Here is a 16,829-nt window from a genome sequence, read left to right as displayed (position 1 = left end):
CTCCCCATTGGGGCAAGTCGTCAGGCTCCTCCCACTGCCACGCTCGTCACGCGTCATACCGAGGTAGAACTTAAAACGCTTAATTAAAAGCAGTAGAAGCAAAAGTCGCCCGCGCAACGCCGACGCGCACGAATCGCGTGCAAAAACACGTCAAGAAGCATTTATTTGTCTCTAATAAACAAAATGAGTATTAGCGAATCACCTGATTCAATGCGTGGCGCTAACGTAGCCCAAATAATATCACATTGTTCAGTACACTTCCGAACGCGATGGTGGGAGGTTAGTCGCTCAAAAGTAAATCGCGCGGCCGCTTTCGTCAGCCGCCATGTTGTTTTTTTTGGCATCCCGCGGCAGTGGCCACTGCCAGTTGCTTCGATGGTTGTCATCTCACAGCGAATGTGTTCTTCCCACTCAACCCACAGGGCATGGTTATTCCGGGTGCTTATACAAAAGCTTTTCTTTTTCAACATCTACCGCGAATACCGCGAGTGTACGGCTCCTGTGGAAGCATCGATCATTGATGGTAGAGCTGCCGTGTGGGTTGATGGAAGCGGTTCTCTTTGTGATACGATTTTCTAGGCGGCGCTGGCATTTTTTTTTTTTTTTTTTTTTTTTTGAGGGATGCAATTTTTTGGGGTCGACCTACATTCGGGTCGACTTACAATCGTGTAAATACGGTATCTGTTGTGACATTAACCTACTGTTATGTTCTTCGCATATAGTAAACACTGGTGGCCAGCCGGGCCAGCCAAGCACAGGAAAAACATGTCTGTGTGCAGCGAAGCCGAGACGTAAAGTGTGTGTTTATTTGTGAGGCATGCACACTCGTTCCGGGCAGCACACCCCCTCACTGATGGCGGGCTACGTACTACACATTTCCCCTCTTCTGAGGCATTGTGCTTGAATGCAGGCCCAAGGTTGCCAGTGAGACCACTTCACGCAGTGTTCTCTGCGTGTGTGCACGTGTGAAGTGGCCGGGCATCCTGGCTCTGGCTCACGTGTTTCGATGAGTTGTGCAGTATGGTCATCGGCTGCAGATTCCTGTACACTCAGGCCGAATGTCCTCACGGGCGGCATTTGTATCAGATGCATTCGGTTGCGCCTCAGCTCTCCTGCTTTGGTAGAAACCCAATATGACTGTGGTGTTCCTGCTTCTTTCAATATTTTTCCGCAGGTCAATGACTTGGCTGGTTGAAAGTGCAGGGAGTTGGTGTACTCTTTAATGCCGTTCGAATGGTATTACTGAGCCTCCTTGAATTCTTTTTCTTTCGCTCAGCGCTCAGCCTTATTTCTGACATAGGGCTCTAGTGCCTTGCCTGCCGTGGCGAACTTGACTTCTGAGGCGCAGGCCCAAGGGTAACTCAACCTGGCTGCAGCCGTTTTAAAGCGGCACTGAGTGGTCGATGAGAAGCGCTTTGTACGGTTCGTTTGTCTTTTTCATGGACGCCTTGATAACCATGACGGCCACTTCAGCCAGTCTGTTGCTCTGTGGGTACCCTGGGCTTGAAGTGACGTGGCGGAAATTGTACTGGCAAGCAAAGTTCGCAAAAGCCAATGAGTTTAACCATGCCAACTGAGGCCCGTTGACTGGGATAAGTCTTGGAAATTTCATGTCTTGCGAACACCGACTTGCAATGTGCGATGACGGTGTCAGATGACAGGGATTCGAGGCACACGATTTTTCGGTGTCTGGAGTAGTAGTCTGTTATTGTTAGCCACCAGCGGTTGTTGCAGTAGAAAGGTCCATTGCTGTCGACTTGGAGGCTCTGTTGGCATCATGTGGAGCTTTCTGTTCTGCTAGTGTTGTACACATTGCATACAGTTGCTGATGAGTCGCTGTATGTCGTCTCCTCTGCCTGGCCACAAAACTGATTATGTGGCTCGTGCTTTGGTTTTAGTTATGCAGAGGTGACCCCTGTGGAAGTCGGGCATAATTGCTTGGTGCAGGGAGACGGGCACGATTATTCTGTTCCCAAACAGGAGCAGCTCGCACTGGCATTGGAAGTATTTTTTCCCTGAAGGAGTGTAAAATATGCTGCGACGCATCATCATCATAATCATCATTGTTACTGAATATTATCGTAGTCAATTCTTTGAGTATTTCAGCAGGGGCTGTACGATGGCACTACAGTGACTAGTACACATAAGTAATCCCAATCGACCCACTAACATGAAACCCAATCAAACATTCATTCAACATTACAGACACTGGAGAGAACAGTAAAAAAGATCAAATCCCCTTTCTTATTAAGAGAAAGATGGTGAAAACGCGAAGCTTTTTTTCATGTTATCCGAGTTATTGACCAGCGCCAACGGTACTTCAACAGAATATTGTCTGATCCTTAAGAATTTTGCCTTCTGCAAATAAGCCAAACTTTTCCAGAGCCATCTGGAGCTCAGCAGAAGCTCAGCAGGTGCCCCGTCTATAAAAGAGGGAAAGCCATCGCTCCTCCTGCACCGCCTGTTCCGGCACCCCTGGCAGCCCGTTTTTAAATGCTATCATGTGACACCCATTCGAGAATGAGTTGAGTGCCTCTCCTAGATCCTGGCAGGAATGTGGCCAGTCTTTTCTGCTGCACCAGAAAGTAGATGGTAGACACTGTCGTGTTGCTGCTCCTTGATGATTGCTTCGATGCTTGCGGCTGTAGCTGGTGTTGTTGACGCAACAAAGCTCACATAAGCCTCTACTTCAGCTGACAAGTCACCTTCGAATGTTCCCTTGATGGGCAAGCGGGAAAGGGAGTCAGCCGGAATCGGGTCTTTCCCAGGGATGTATGCCACGTTGTACTCGCACCGCATAAGTCGCGTGCAAAGCTGTTGTAGTGTGGGTGTCAGTTCCGAGAGGTTTTTGCTGCCCGATAATGAGACTAGCGGCTTGTGGTCCGTCTGGAGCTCAAAGGACATACCGAGAAGGTAATCTCTGAATTTCTCGCATGCCCAGACAAATGCCAACAGTTCCCTAGCTATTTGGGCGTAGTACCTCTGGTGCGTAACATGTTGTTTACGACCTTTCAAGTGTCATTGTGTTGCTTCTGGTGGAGTCTGGCACCGAGTCCATATGAGGAAGCGCCTGCTGAGACCTTTGTGGGCTTTCTCGGGCCGTACAATGCTAGGACAGGAGGAGAACTCTGGAGCTTTTTCCATGCATTGAACGCTTCCCGCTGAGGGAGGCCCCAGACAGAGTCTTGCTTGGAGCTCAGCATTAAAGTCAGCGGCGTGATCAGGTTGGCCATGTTGGGCACAAACCATGCTAGCTAGGTTGCCATGCCTATAAATTGGTGAAGCCCAGCTTTCAATGTTTGTGGTGGTATACCCTGGATGGCCTTTAGGAGCTTGCTGCTTAGGCAGATACCACGTTTATAGAACGCTCGTTCCGGGAATGCGCCCTCCCTACAGTGGTGGGCTATGTACTATACACTTTTTTTTTTGCATTTCTAGACAGCTTTACTCACATTTTGCTTACTTGACCCTAACCTAAGCTATATATTATTATAATCAGTACTCGAACACTGTTTTGTTTTATTATTTCTCTAATTTCTACTTCTGCTTAAATGTTAAGTAAGTATATTTACACTGTGGTTTATTGAACACAACAGAAATAAAAATTGGAATTAATTAAGAAGGAGACTTGGCCCTAGGGATCTGCTCCACAATATAATTACATTGCTCCAAAGCTGCACCAAAATGCTCAAGCCCACTTCCAACCCTACATCCTCTTCACCAGCTTGGTGAAGCAAGCTGCGACAACACACTTGAAAATTGTGAAATAAAATAGATTGAAAGCATGTTCAACCTGTATAAACTCTGAATGAACAAACAAGGAGTCTGTAGTAACCAGTAAATGGTGGAACATCGAAATTTGGAACGATGAGGTAGCAGTGAATAACCTTTCAAACCAATGTGACCGTGAAGGGTTCTCTGTGTTTTTTCTTTGTTAGGGCTTTGCAATTGAATTGAAGCTTCATACGTTACTGGATAGTAAAAATAAAGTATATCATGAGTTGAACAACTCAGTTGCAGGCACAAATAATAGCTCGACAAATTCGCTTCAGTGTACTTCCAAGAGCAATAGAGGTCGATACTAGCCGAGTTTGTGCACCTCTAGCATTCTGTTGCTACAGCTGTTATGCTACTGCTCCATTCATAAATGTGGTGTGGACACCTTGCGCGGGCCAGAAGCCACCCAACAAATGCACCAATGCACGCTGTTGCGACCGAGCGGGGGCACCCGATCCGAGCTCCGTGGCCTCCGACATACGAGTGGTAGCGTGTATGATGCGAGCGGCCAGCCGCTGTTGCAGCCGTGAAGAAGTCCAGAAGCCGTAGGCCAACGTAACTGTTTACTTCATAGCGAGAGGTGAGCCGAAGCCAAAGAACAATGCCCCGAGGGGCGAGGTTACAAAACAGGACTCGAGCAGAGCGACATCGATTCGCTGCTCTAACAGGAATGGTTTACAACGCTTGCGGTGGTCTATTTATACCCAAAAGCGGTAACGGTCAAAATGCCAACAGAACACGCCACAAACGTCACAGACACACACAACGCTCTTTCCAGAGTTCGTAAGCCGTTCATAGCCTCGGCGCACGTCGAGTCCGGGAGAGGGGAGAGAGGAGGACTCTGCTGAGTTCGCGGGGCCTCTGTGTCCTTGAAGAGTGTTGAGACGAGCCTCGCCGCCAACCGCCAAAGTTTTGAAATGCGCCGAGAGGGAAGCGTCTGACGCGGCTTGTCGCAACCTGTCACCGACATGGTTGCGCCTGTTTTCGAAGGCACACGCAGGGGCTTTGCCGCACAGCCGAGGAGTGATGCGGGACAGTACGGCGGCGCTGGCCGATTCGTAACAGCTTCTCCGCCGGGGGTCCGAGATCCCGATGGATAAGCGTCTTCAACCGTTGTCCGGAGGGATGCTTTCGAAGTGAAGTGCTCGGCAGACGCTCGACTCCAGGCCTTGGCTGTACGACACCGTGCTGGAGCTTCACCGGCCGGGTCACTGGACGAGTAGTGGCTCCCCAAGAACGTCTCTGGCTTGGTCAGGCAAGCAACAGAACAACACAGGAAGACACAACCGCATCGCCGGCAAGTGCGAAGACAAATCCACACTGAAGATCTACCAGGCTTTTAGTTGCGATAAAATACGCTAATAACTAACTACTCTAGTTATATTTTTGCCCAGCAGTACTTTAGACAAGTGAACAAACCTGAAAGTTGACATTTCGCGTGATTGGAAATGTCCCACACACAAAAAGAAATGTAATCGTAAAGGGCGAAACCTGCGTCAGGAAAAATAATGAAATTGAGAAAGTCAGGCGTCTACAGGCCATTTCTTGCCTTAAGGACTCCGACTTAAGCCATCAGCAGTGCTATTCAGTTTCCCCTTTTTGTACCGTACTTTAGGTGCGCCCGTTCTCTGAACGCTGCTGCGACCGCGTGAAAGGACACCGGTCGTCTTGTTCGACAAAGGTCGAGCGCACGGAGGAGCGAACGAGATTTTCCAAAGTTCAAACGTTAGGCCCGCACTCCTTCTAGGAGGCGGCGTTCCCTTGGCGCGATGCGAGCTCATGGCCTTGCCCCTCGGCGTGCTCGCATTAAAACATGCGCCACAAGTACGCGCGGAAGTTTTCCCTCTATCCTTCCTGCTCGCCTTTTCGCGAATGCGTTCGGCAAGCAAACGCTGGAACGCGTTTGCGTTCTCTCCTCTAGGCTGGTCGGTTCCAGGCTTCGGCTCAGCCACAGGAGACTCCGGAACCTCAACTAGCTCAGCCGATGTTGGCCTATCATCGGGAGCATCAGCTGGGAGTGAAAAGGGCACGACGTGCTCATTAGACACCTGGCAGTTCCCTACAGTCACTACCTTGTCGTCCCTCGCGCTTTCAGCGACAGCCTCGGCACGCTAAGACCGAAGCGTGTTCCTGTTCTCCTTCCTCACTGCCAGAACTACACTACAACCAGGCTGCCCTGTCTCAAAAGACGACTCAGCCGCCCCAGACACCTGAATCTCTACGAGCTCGGCTGGCCGTTGCTCGAGGTCAGTTACCTGAGCTGGTGGCAGGACGGAATCGGCTTGCTCAGTGGCGAGATCGTCACGACTCCCAACTGAACCGTGCAAACCGTTCGCTGCCTCGGCTGCAGGCTTTCCCACCACGTCGCTCGTTTCCGCACTACCGTCCGAAGAAACAACTTCCGTTTCAGCGCACTCGTGCGGCCTCTCGGTAACCTCATCGGTTACGCATTCCTGCGAAACGTCGCTATCTCGCGAAATGCTCACGTTCAAGCCGGTAGCCGTTCCCAAGGCCTCCCGCGAATTCGAACCGTCCGAGCACTCCGCCGAGATCTCCAAAACAAACGCCGACACATTATCGCACTCAGTGGACACGCACTGCCCTCTGCCGCCTCTGCTGACAGTCTGAGCTAATGCGCCGTCGTTATGTCTCTCAGCAACCTTGCCGCGCTGCTCGGCCGCAACCGTCACCTCCGACTCGCGTTCCCGAGCGTCTGCTACTGGCGCTGGCACGGTGCTGTCCTCGACAACGAGGTCTTTTTCGAGCAACAATTCTAACTTGGGCTTCACTTCTTCCTGCTCGAGTTGAATTTCATGCTCTAGGTGCTTGTTCTCCCGTTGGAGTCTCTCTCGCTCGAGCCTCTTTCTTAACCTTCGGATTCGCTCGATATCGAGGTCGTACCATCGCATCTTTTCCTCGTGCTTGAGCTTGCATTCCTGCTCTTGTTTCTGCCACTCGAGCTCCTCACGCTGGCGCTCAGCCTCAGCCTCGGCGGCCTGACGTTTCGCGGTCTCCCTGCCATTGATCAGCTCAATGCATTCCGACAGCTCCTCATCGTCAGCCCCGACAGCGAGTATGGCCTGTATCAGCTCTGGCTTTCTCAGTGCGTCCGTAACATACAAGCGCAACTCTTTTGCAAGCTCCAACAACTGCGGTTTTTTTAACGCCTTCAAATTCATGGCCGGTCTAGAGTACTGCTTTCCCACTGCTCCCAAAAATGTTTTGCGCGAATAACCCACGCGACAAAAACACACACCCTACCAGCTATCCTCAGAAGCCTGTTAAAACTCAGTGAAGAAAAGTCCCGCACTCACCCTTGACCGCCGTGAATTCTGCGAAGTCCGAAGCCGCCTTGACGTTCGTGGTGTTGGGTCTCGCACCGCTGGCTTCAGGTGTTACGAAGTTACCATCCCACCGCTGCCAACCAGTTGTTGCGACCGGGCGGGGGCACCCGATCCGAGCTCCGTGGCTTCCGACATACGAGTGGTAGTGTGTATGATGCGAGCGGCCAGCCGCTGTTGCAGCCGTGAAGAAGTCCAGAAGCCGTAGGCCAACGTAACTGTTTACTTCATAGCGAGAGGTGAGCCGAAGCCAAAGAACAATGCCCCGACGGGCGAGGTTACAAAACAGGACTCGAGCAGAGCGACATCGATTCGCTGCTCTAACAGGAATGGTTTACAACGCTTGCGGTGGTCTATTTATACCCAAAAGCGGTAACGGTCAAAATGCCAACAGAACACGCCACAAACGTCACAGACACACACAACGCTCTTTCCAGAGTTCGTAAGCCGTTCATAGCCTCGGCGCACGTCGAGTCCGGGAGAGGGGAGAGAGGAGGACTCTGCTGAGTTCGCGGGGCCTCTGTGTCCTTGAAGAGTGTTGAGACGAGCCTCGCCGCCAACCGCCAAAGTTTTGAAATGCGCCGAGAGGGAAGCGTCTGTCGCGGCTTGTCGCAACCTGTCACCGACATGGTTGCGCCTGTTTTCGAAGGCGCACGCAGGGGCTTTGCCGCACAGCCGAGGAGTGATGCGGGACAGTACGGCGGCGCTGGCCGATTCGTAACAACGCCCTCCCAGGACATGCCCTGGCTCGTGATGCAGCTGATGAACTCGGTTGCCAGTTGTCTTGCCTAAGACATGATGTGTTTTTAAAGGTGATAGTCTTTCTTGGGCTACTTAAACACAGAAATCTTGGTCTGTCTGTCTGTGACTCGATTCAGCCACCCGGCCAAAGTGAAACAAGAGCTGCGCAATCGTCTTATATGCCCACAGCCAAACCTAAATGTCTAAGTCTGGTGTCAATGTTCATACTTGTTAGCATTGTTGAATAAGAAGAGGACATGACGCAAATATAAGGCAGAAAATCAATACATAAGTGATATTTGCAATGTTTGCAGTGCTCCTTTGTTGAAAAATTCATGGATGCATGCAGGGGTTTCCCCAGGCATCGAATCAAGGGGGGTTGTCTCAATGGCTCTTGGGGGGGGGGTTCATAAACTAGAAAAGCTGTTTTTTATCCCACTAGTTAAATAATAGACGTCTGTTATGTTAACCAAACGCTCATCCCCTGACGTTTTCTATTCAATCTAAGAAAAAAACAAATTTAGAGAAATTCATTTTTTACCATGAAAGGTCCGTATTCAGTTTTTTTTTTTTAATTTCTCGCCATTTTTCAACGTATAAGGACATTTTCGAATTTGTTACCAGGGCCAGTGACGAAATTTGCGATCTTGAAACAATGTTTAGGTAGTACACGAATTATGCAGCACTTATAAATCAGGCACCGATTGTACGCTCCCGATTTATTAAAACGCCAGGATTAGCTTCCGTAGGGCTTCCCCTCGCCAAATTGCCCATTTTAAATGTACATGCTGAAAGAGCTTCTGCAAAGATTACGGTTGTAAACAAAGAACGGCATCGAATCAATGAAGAAAGTAAATTATATGTGAGTTTACTGCACCTAGTTCAAGTACGAACCTGCACATGCGAACTTGCCACGAGCTGTCGAAAAAAAGGAAATACCGTATTTACCCGATTCTAACGCGCACTTTTTTTCCGAAAAAATAAAAAATAGGCCGAAAAATCGCATGCGCGTTAGAATCGGATACAAAACCGAAACTGCCGTAACAGCAGGGATTTCGTCCCACCCATCACCATCGCCATCTCACGATGGCGCCAAAGCTTTTAGCAACGATTTTTCGGTTGCAGCAAGCCTAGGCGCCTAGGCTTTTCAATCGGAGTTCCCACAAATCGTCAAATCGTTTCACTTGCACGCTTGATAACAGCAATGGCAGCAGCGGCTCCCACGCGTTCAAAACGAGCGGTTGGCTGAAGCGTGCACCTCTGGAGAAGCTCTCGGGATGGGCGTGCGATGCGTGGACCACGATCCCATAGACCATGGTTGAACGTTCGTTTATTTATTTATTTATTTATTTAGATAAGTGCCCACAAACAGCATGACGCCTTCAGCGTGGTGCACAGAAGAAACAAGGGAAAGGATAGAAAAGGGAGATGTGTACAATGGGGAAAAAAAGAGTATAGTAAAAATAACATCAATGGATCAAACATTATGAGGCTGACTCACACGATTCTACAGCGCAAAAGAAGACACTCAGAACACACTCAGAAGATGTGTACCATAGCGAAAAAAGAGCATGAGAAATGAAAATAACCTCAATGGAACAAGCATTACATGGCTGACTCGCCTGATTTTACAACACATAAGTACACACTCAGGCTTTAGATGAATTTTTAACAGCTAGCACAAAAGTGCTGTAACGATCAAAGATACTCAGATCAGGCACTTCAAGTGAGTTGTAAAGGAGTTGCATTCTCTGGACAGGACTTTTATGATTGACGTCAGGATAAAATAGCGGCGAGGAACGGCATCGTGTGGGGACATGAAAATTGATGGAAGTTAGCAAATCGGCAGAGTCAACAGCTCCATGAATGAGCTTGTGAAGAAAGCACATATCGAGGAGTGTTCTTCTGTCACTCAGTCTGCTTAATCCAGTGTGGTCGAGTATTCTGTCATACGTGTAATATATTTTCCTGAAAAGGTAACGATCGTAATAGATTCTAACAAATCTCATCTGGACTCGTTCCAGAGACAGTGACAAGTATTGAGGAACAGAGTTCCATACAACCGAGCAGTACTCTAGCTGGGAACGTACAATAGCCCGAAACAGGGACAAATAGCAGGTAGGATCAGTGAACTCTTTCGTGACACGTGTTACGAGTCCAAGGGATTTCATTGCATCGCTGGCTGTTTTTTCAATGTGGTGTTTAAAACTTAGTGATGAGTCAATGTGCACACCCAAGTCCCGCACTGTTGACGCTCGAGTAATGGAACCCCCATGCAGCTTATACAAAAATTGAATCGGCACCTGTCGACGATGGTATGATATCACATTGGTCTTTGATGGGTTGATGCGAAGCATGTTTGCTGAACACCATGCTGACACGGTGTTGACGTCATCTTGTAGAAGAGAGCACTCGCTAGCCCTGTCTATAGGCCGAAAGATCTTAATGTCATCAGCAAAGAGGAGCATTTCAGAGTGTTGCATGCGCTTAGCCAAGTCATTGATAAAAATCAAGAACAACAAGGGGCCCAGGTTGCTTCCCTGAGGCACTCCAGAAGTTGAGCGAAATTCACCAGAGAAACAGCCCGAAACTCGCACAACGTTTGTACGGTTAGACAAGTAACTTTCAAAAAGCATCAAGTACATCTTACACATTCCATAGTTGTCCAGTTTCTGTAACAGCAAGGAGTGTGACACAGTGTCGAATGCCTTTGACAAATCAAAGTAGATTACATCAATTTGGTGTCTTGAATGCACTGCAGGGACCACTTTGCTAAGAAAAGCACACAGATTTGTCACAGGTGAACGATGAGGAATAAAGCCATGTTGTTGTGTACACAGCTTCTGGGAGAAGTAAGAGTAAAGGCGGCTGTACAAAATAAGCTCCAGAACTTTGGACAGAGAGCAAATCAGTGACACAGGTCGATAATTGACCACAAGGGAAGGGTCGCCAGACTTAAATATGGGTGCAACAATTGAGTGTTTCCAAGTGGTTGGAAAGACTCCAGATTTTATACAGAGGTTGAAGATGTGTCTCAATAAGGGTGTAAGTATCGGTCCGCAGCCCTTAACAATGAAGCTAGGGATGCCGTCGTGGCCACATGATTTTTTGGCCTTCATTTTTCTAAGGGCTTCACGAATTTCCGTCTCTGTCACTGGCGTTGCCGCCAGGCAGTCTGCCTGTAAGGTCTTATCTGCATAGTCAGTGTTGCCAGTATTACCAGCTGAAAAACTGGAGCTGAAGTGGCTAGCCAACAGGTTGGCAATTTCTGTTGCGTTGGTACATGCCTTGCCTGCAGCTGTGTGGATCGTTGAAATTTTAGATGATCGTGAGCCATAACTGTGCATGAACCAAGTGTGGCATCGCGAACGCGCTTGAAGGCACCGAGGCCGAGCTGTTGTCAGCGGAGAACGACGAGGAGTGAGATGAGTGAGATTACTTCGGTAAATAAATCGCCCGTTTCTCTTGCATTCTTTTGTCTGGGTCACAAAGTCCTGTGTGCGTTACAATCGGAGGTGCAAGTTTTTTTGTTTTTGTGCCAGGAAAAGCGGGTGCGCGTTAGAATCGGGGACACGTTAGAATCGGGTAAATACGGTAAATACGTGCAACGCTAACAGCAACCTCTGGGGGGGTGGTGGTGCACTTTTGTTTATTGTGCCGGAGGCTACTGCCAAGAATAGCAGACCGGCAGCCCGCGCATGCGCAGATCGATACTGAAAAAGGTCCATACAAGGACTGACAAGAGTGAAATTTGGGGTTTCAAGGGGGGTGTCCCGAAAAACTAGGGGGGGTCTACACACCCCCTAGGGGGGGTGTAGGGAAATCACTGGATGCATGGTTTTTGCGATAGCAAATGAAATACTACCTCAACTGCAGAAAACCGTCACCTGCTGTTGTCCACGCCACTAAAGCTCCTGGCGGTATTTTAAGAAATCAGACAGCAACAGTAATGAAAGGTTCCACTAGATAAGTTTCACGTTCCACTTGAAACGCTCGTGGAGTGAGCAACAAGGTTCTATAAACGTAGTAGGGTGCCTCGATTCATGCGCATCTCCGCCGTACGGCAGCGCCGGCATCGAGGCACCCGATTTGAAGCAGTGGAACGCTGTAACTTTAAATTCACTTGGGAAAACCTCCAGCGTGTTATCTTGAAGGAACGAGATGAGAAAGGAACAGCATGAGAGGTGAGCGGGAAAGAAAAGGGAGGCATTTACTTGGCAGCGGTGCCAGTCGACTATTGTCTTTCGGCGACATTTGCAACGAAAGGAGCAGATGTGCGGCCATTTTTTTTTCATGAGCAGTGCTTCAGTTGTCCCATGTGGTTCTCTGAAGTCTTGCTTTCCCTCGACTCTCTCTTCGCAGCTCCCCTGGTGAACATTCGGAAGGCCCTGTCCCGCCTCAAGAGCGAGATCACGCAGATGGATGTGCGGATAGGCGTGGCCGTACACACCCTCCTCCAGGCCAAGATCAAGGAGAAGGGCAGCTTCCGAGACGTGCCGGAGGCACCGGTCGCCAGCTACGACTCTGTGTACTAGCCTGGAATGCACTACTGGAAATACATTCCCACCTAAACACTACGCTACTGTGTCGTGTGTTCTTGGCCCAGTTTTTATTTGCGCAGGCAACCTCACTTGCGTCTCGACAGGTTCAATCCAACCTCTCCAGAGCCATCTAGGTGTTCTTGCAGTGATTGGTTTAATGGTAAAGTCTTGAATTGTGTTATTGAGATTCCAGTGCGACGGGTTCTCCATGCCCTGAACTGTTCGAAAGGTTCCTATAGTCAGGTTAAAAAGAGGTTTGGCCCCCCAACGTGGTGTAGCCACACTTATAGTGATAAAAAGAAAACTGTGTGAGCAAAGCGCCCTTCCCTGCCTCTGGTGTGCCTGACATACAATGGTAGTGGTAAGATTACTATCAGTAGTAAGACACATTTCACGTCAACATTTCATCTCACTGGAGTTCTATCACGTTTTGTAAAGAAGATTCGTGTGCAGCTTAGTGTGAGAGCATGTTCCCACAGCGAGGCTGTGAGTGGCGTTTTGCTTTTTGGCTCAAGTTAAGAAGCAGTCACTGTGCACGAGATACTCTATGCTGTTTGTTGCTGGCTGCCGCTTAGTGATGCAAAACTCTCAATCAATTGGTTAGGAAGCTTTCTGGAAACTATTGAAGGTTTTATGATAGCTGGATGCCACTTGTACTATCGGTGATTTCATAACACCAAACCATTATATCGAAGGTTTGATGCAACTCCTTTTGGTTGGTAGGGGTCATGATAAAAGTGAATAAAACACCAACCAAAAAATTTACGTATATATACCAAGAGGCATTTTAACTCCCACGCAGGGACTTTGTTCGCAGTGAAATGGTCAGCACATAGCTGAAAATCGTCAGCAAAACCATGTTTAAGTACAGCAAACAATGTGACATACACACCATGAGTAAACTTGAGGCAAATTGCCCAGCATTAGGATCGTAACTGTAGACTAATTCTCTACATCAAAGGCGCCCTGTTTGTGTTTACTTCAGTCATTTGTCCGTGTCTTTTTGCGCCTAGTGAAGATGAATAATTCTCTACTTCACTGAACTTTCAGTCATGCTGTTAATTTCTCACAAATTCAACAAACCTCAAACTTAACATGCCAGTCAATATTTGAGAGCGGTACATTTACTAACATACATATAGATGCTAGAGTTAGTAATGTTTTTCAAGGTAGTCACACAGGTTATCCAAAGTAAAGTTCATTAAGAACATAATCTTAAAACAGCTCACGCCGTCACGGAATACCACATATCTTTTTGAAGGAGTACTGACATGAAATTTCAAAGCTGAAATAACTATCTTTTAGATAGTTATTTCAGCTTTGAAATTTTCTTCCTTTGTATTTGGAGACACCTCCAAGCAAGTTTCAACAGTAGCCGTTCAGTATAACATATTTTAAATCCATTTTAATCTTTGCGCGCATGAGAAAGCTCAAAATGGATACCCTTTCGCAATTGGCATTAGCATGATTCCATCTGCTCCTTTGCCGAATTGAAGGCCCCCGTGACCTGGCCGACGTCCTGGCTGCAGTTGGCGCGTGCTGCTCCGGTGTGTGTATCACGTTGCAGTTTTGGGACTGATGTCATGCTGCTTGGGCACTTGACGGTGGAGACCACGGCCAGCCTGGGCGTGCGCTTGACCAGACCGGCAGTGGCACTACAAGAACGGTGATGTCACGAGTGCCTTCCTGTCGTGGCAGCCGCCTCGGTGTTCATTGAAACCGAAACTGACACAAATAAACAAGGCTTTAAATAATTTTACACTGTGATTGACCATCTAATGTGCTATAATATAAGTAGTGGTCTGGTAGGTACCCATAGCTGCGAAAAAAAGAACTTCACATGAAAATTTCGTGTCAGTACTTCAAGCGAAACAAAAAAATCCCGGGCCATCGCCACTAACGTGCAACCTGGAGAGAGGTGAAGCGTGCAGTGTATAAGTGTATTCTTGGTGCCTTGGCGTTTTTGCCAACGGAGATGAAACCGTTGGGGGGGGTGCAGGTATACAGCTTTGCTGTAAAGGTCTTGTCTTTGAAGCACGAAGCCCTCTAGCGCCAGGCGTAAACGAACGTCTCGGTGTTTTTTTAGTATGCATTACGAAGCGCTCCAGTGGGAGGCATAAACGGGTGTCCTGGTATTTTTTTAGTACGCGTTTCGTTCTAGCGTGAGGCATAAACGAGTTTCCTGGTGTTTTAGTACCGCAACTACATGCGACGAACGATGATGACAACAGGAGATGCCAACAGCCCCAGCCCCTAAGGGGCTTCGCCCCTAAAAATCTCCTTCTCGGCACTAGGCTTTTGCAAAAGCAAGAACTGGAACCCCTTCCAGAAATGGAAGTCTCGGTGTTGTTTGAACAGGTTTCAAATGGAGCACCTGCACAAGATTGCTGGCTGTATGGCGTGTACTGCGCTTATCATCCCGTGCAGCGACAAGTTTCCATACCAAGTTGGACACAAACTGTCATAACGTGTTTCTACTGCACATTACAGCCCATCACCAGGATGTGATGCATGTACCAAATGCCACCCGCTCCATTGTTTGCATTTCAATCGTGGTAGAACGTCCGATGTATTTTGAGACGAATAAATAAAGGCCGATGGGCTAGCACATCATCGTACAGGCCGCGTGTTAACGCAGGTAATGCCTTGCTTATATTACGGGTTCGTTCTGAATAATGATAGCGTGACGACGGTTTTTAGGTTTAAAGAAAAACGGAGAACGGCGAGAAATTCGCGAAACGCATACAAATAAAAATACGACTATCTCAGCGAAACGACGTCCCGAACTGTGTGGATCGCACTAACATGTTGGGTTGCATGTTACTGCACCACGCTTTTAAAACAAAAATGTTCCCAGCATCCACGCGACCACAGCGTGCTTAGGAAATGCAAACGAGGACACGAGCAGCACAAGAAAACAACAACACGACAGTGCCTGTGAAACACGTGTATTAGGAACACGGCACGCACACACGGTCAGGCGAGCTCCTTAGCCCGCAGGTAAGCGTTCCACTGCTCGGGGATCTTCTTGAAGGTGTTTATCTTCTGCCTGATCTGGGCAGGCGTCTCCTGGAAGTAATTCTTGCGGTCCTTGGCCATGGCCACATAGTCCTCGCCATACTTTTCCAGCATGTAGACGCAAAACTTCACGTTGTCTCCGGAAAGCCGCAGTGTGCTGGGCCTTGGCTCGGACGCCTCCGTTTCGAGCATTTTGACGACGTGCTCTTTCGGGGCGCGGGCTTTGCGCTTGCTCTTGGACGACGTCTGCGCGTCAACATCCATTGGAACAGCCTTGTTCGGGTCCGCTGCCAGGCCCATGTCGCGCATGTTGTCGTAGATGCCCTTGTTTTCTTCCCAGGCCTCCTTAATCGGTATGCTCTGGATCTTCACCTGACGCTTCAGCTTCTTCTTCATCTTCCGCTTGCGGTTGACACTGTACTTCTGGCGGTGCCGCTTCTTGGTTTTCTTGGCGTTTCCCATGGTCTGATCGAGATTTAGAACGTGTTGAACACACGAAACAGGTACGACCACGTGTGCGCGATGACTACGACGAACAAACGCAGTTTGAGAAGTGACTTGGGGACTTGGGTCGGATTGGATAGCAACGACTGACAAAGTCTGCCAAAGTAATACTGGTAATACAAAAAATGTATATCTTGTTTATTGTAGTAGTATTGTTGTTTAAATCAGTTTATAATATTATATATTAGGATTTAGTTTATATTTGTTGATGCAAGTTTACAATAGTAGCTTTGCTAACTGCTAAGTTTGCCACTTGAAGCGCGCATGTCGGCAGTGGCGTCCGATACTCGCGAACAAGGCAAGCCGGAGCTTGCTACGAACGATACGCATCGGACAATCTGACGCGAGCTAGTAGATTGCCCATGCTGCAGTCTCTGTTCAGATAGTGGAGTTAGAGCTTGTGTGTCCCGTTAAGAGCTTATCCGCCTGTTTTAAACGTGGAAAGTCCACTGGATGAATATTTGCTTACCACACGGCATAATCGCCGAGTAAAGCACCTCAGTCGGTTACAAAAATGAGCAACACGGACTTGCTGTCGCAGGCGATGAGCGTCAACAACTTGGAGTCTGCGAAGGGTAGAACCGAAGACAACGACGCCGAATCCGACTGCGATGACAAATTGTCGGGTGAGAAGGCACTTTTACTTCCTCATCCCGACCCCTACAGCGCGCCTTCTCCGACAGTCTCGGTCTCGAGCGCACATCCTAAAGTAGAAGCGTGATCAGTGTATACTCAAGCTGGAGTGCTCAAGCTTTAATTTTTCTAATTAAGCAAAAGAAAATAGAAATACATGGCATCGGAATCGTGCGAGTGACGCTACTTTTTCTGCGTGCCTACACGCAGTTTTTGAGTTTGAGTTTGTTTTTGTATTATTGTAGGTAGACCCTAATTTTCGGCCTTGTAGTTT

The 16,829-nt window shown here is 48.4% G+C and overlaps 2 protein-coding genes across 3 annotated transcripts in view; one reads left to right on the top strand and one right to left on the bottom strand.

Moving 5' to 3' along the window:
- LOC144148030 (intraflagellar transport protein 57 homolog) overlaps positions 1 to 12,427 on the top strand; it is a 47,925-nt gene extending 35,498 nt beyond the window's left edge. For both annotated transcript variants that reach the window (XM_077679629.1, XM_077679630.1), the window contains exon 11: positions 12,222 to 12,427. In XM_077679629.1, the coding sequence (XP_077535755.1) occupies positions 12,222 to 12,394 (173 nt within the window). In that variant the 3' untranslated portion in view covers positions 12,395 to 12,427. The remainder of the gene's footprint in view (positions 1 to 12,221) is intronic.
- Positions 12,428 to 15,332: 2,905 nt separating this feature from the next.
- On the bottom strand, positions 15,333 to 15,988 carry LOC144148028 (nucleolar protein 16-like). The gene has a single exon (XM_077679628.1). The coding sequence runs from the start codon at positions 15,878 to 15,880 to the stop codon at positions 15,377 to 15,379; it is 504 nt and encodes a 167-aa protein (XP_077535754.1). The 5' UTR covers positions 15,881 to 15,988; the 3' UTR covers positions 15,333 to 15,376.
- Between the last annotated feature and the right edge of the window lie 841 nt (positions 15,989 to 16,829).

This window comes from Haemaphysalis longicornis, unplaced genomic scaffold, assembly GCF_048455015.1.
Source record: "Haemaphysalis longicornis isolate Haplotype H1 unplaced genomic scaffold, Haemaphysalis longicornis Haplotype H1 scaffold_712, whole genome shotgun sequence".
Lineage (NCBI taxonomy): Eukaryota > Metazoa > Arthropoda > Arachnida > Ixodida > Ixodidae > Haemaphysalis > Haemaphysalis longicornis.
The sequence above is the reverse complement of the archived record's forward strand: the minus strand, read 5'-3'. Positions and strand labels throughout refer to the sequence as shown.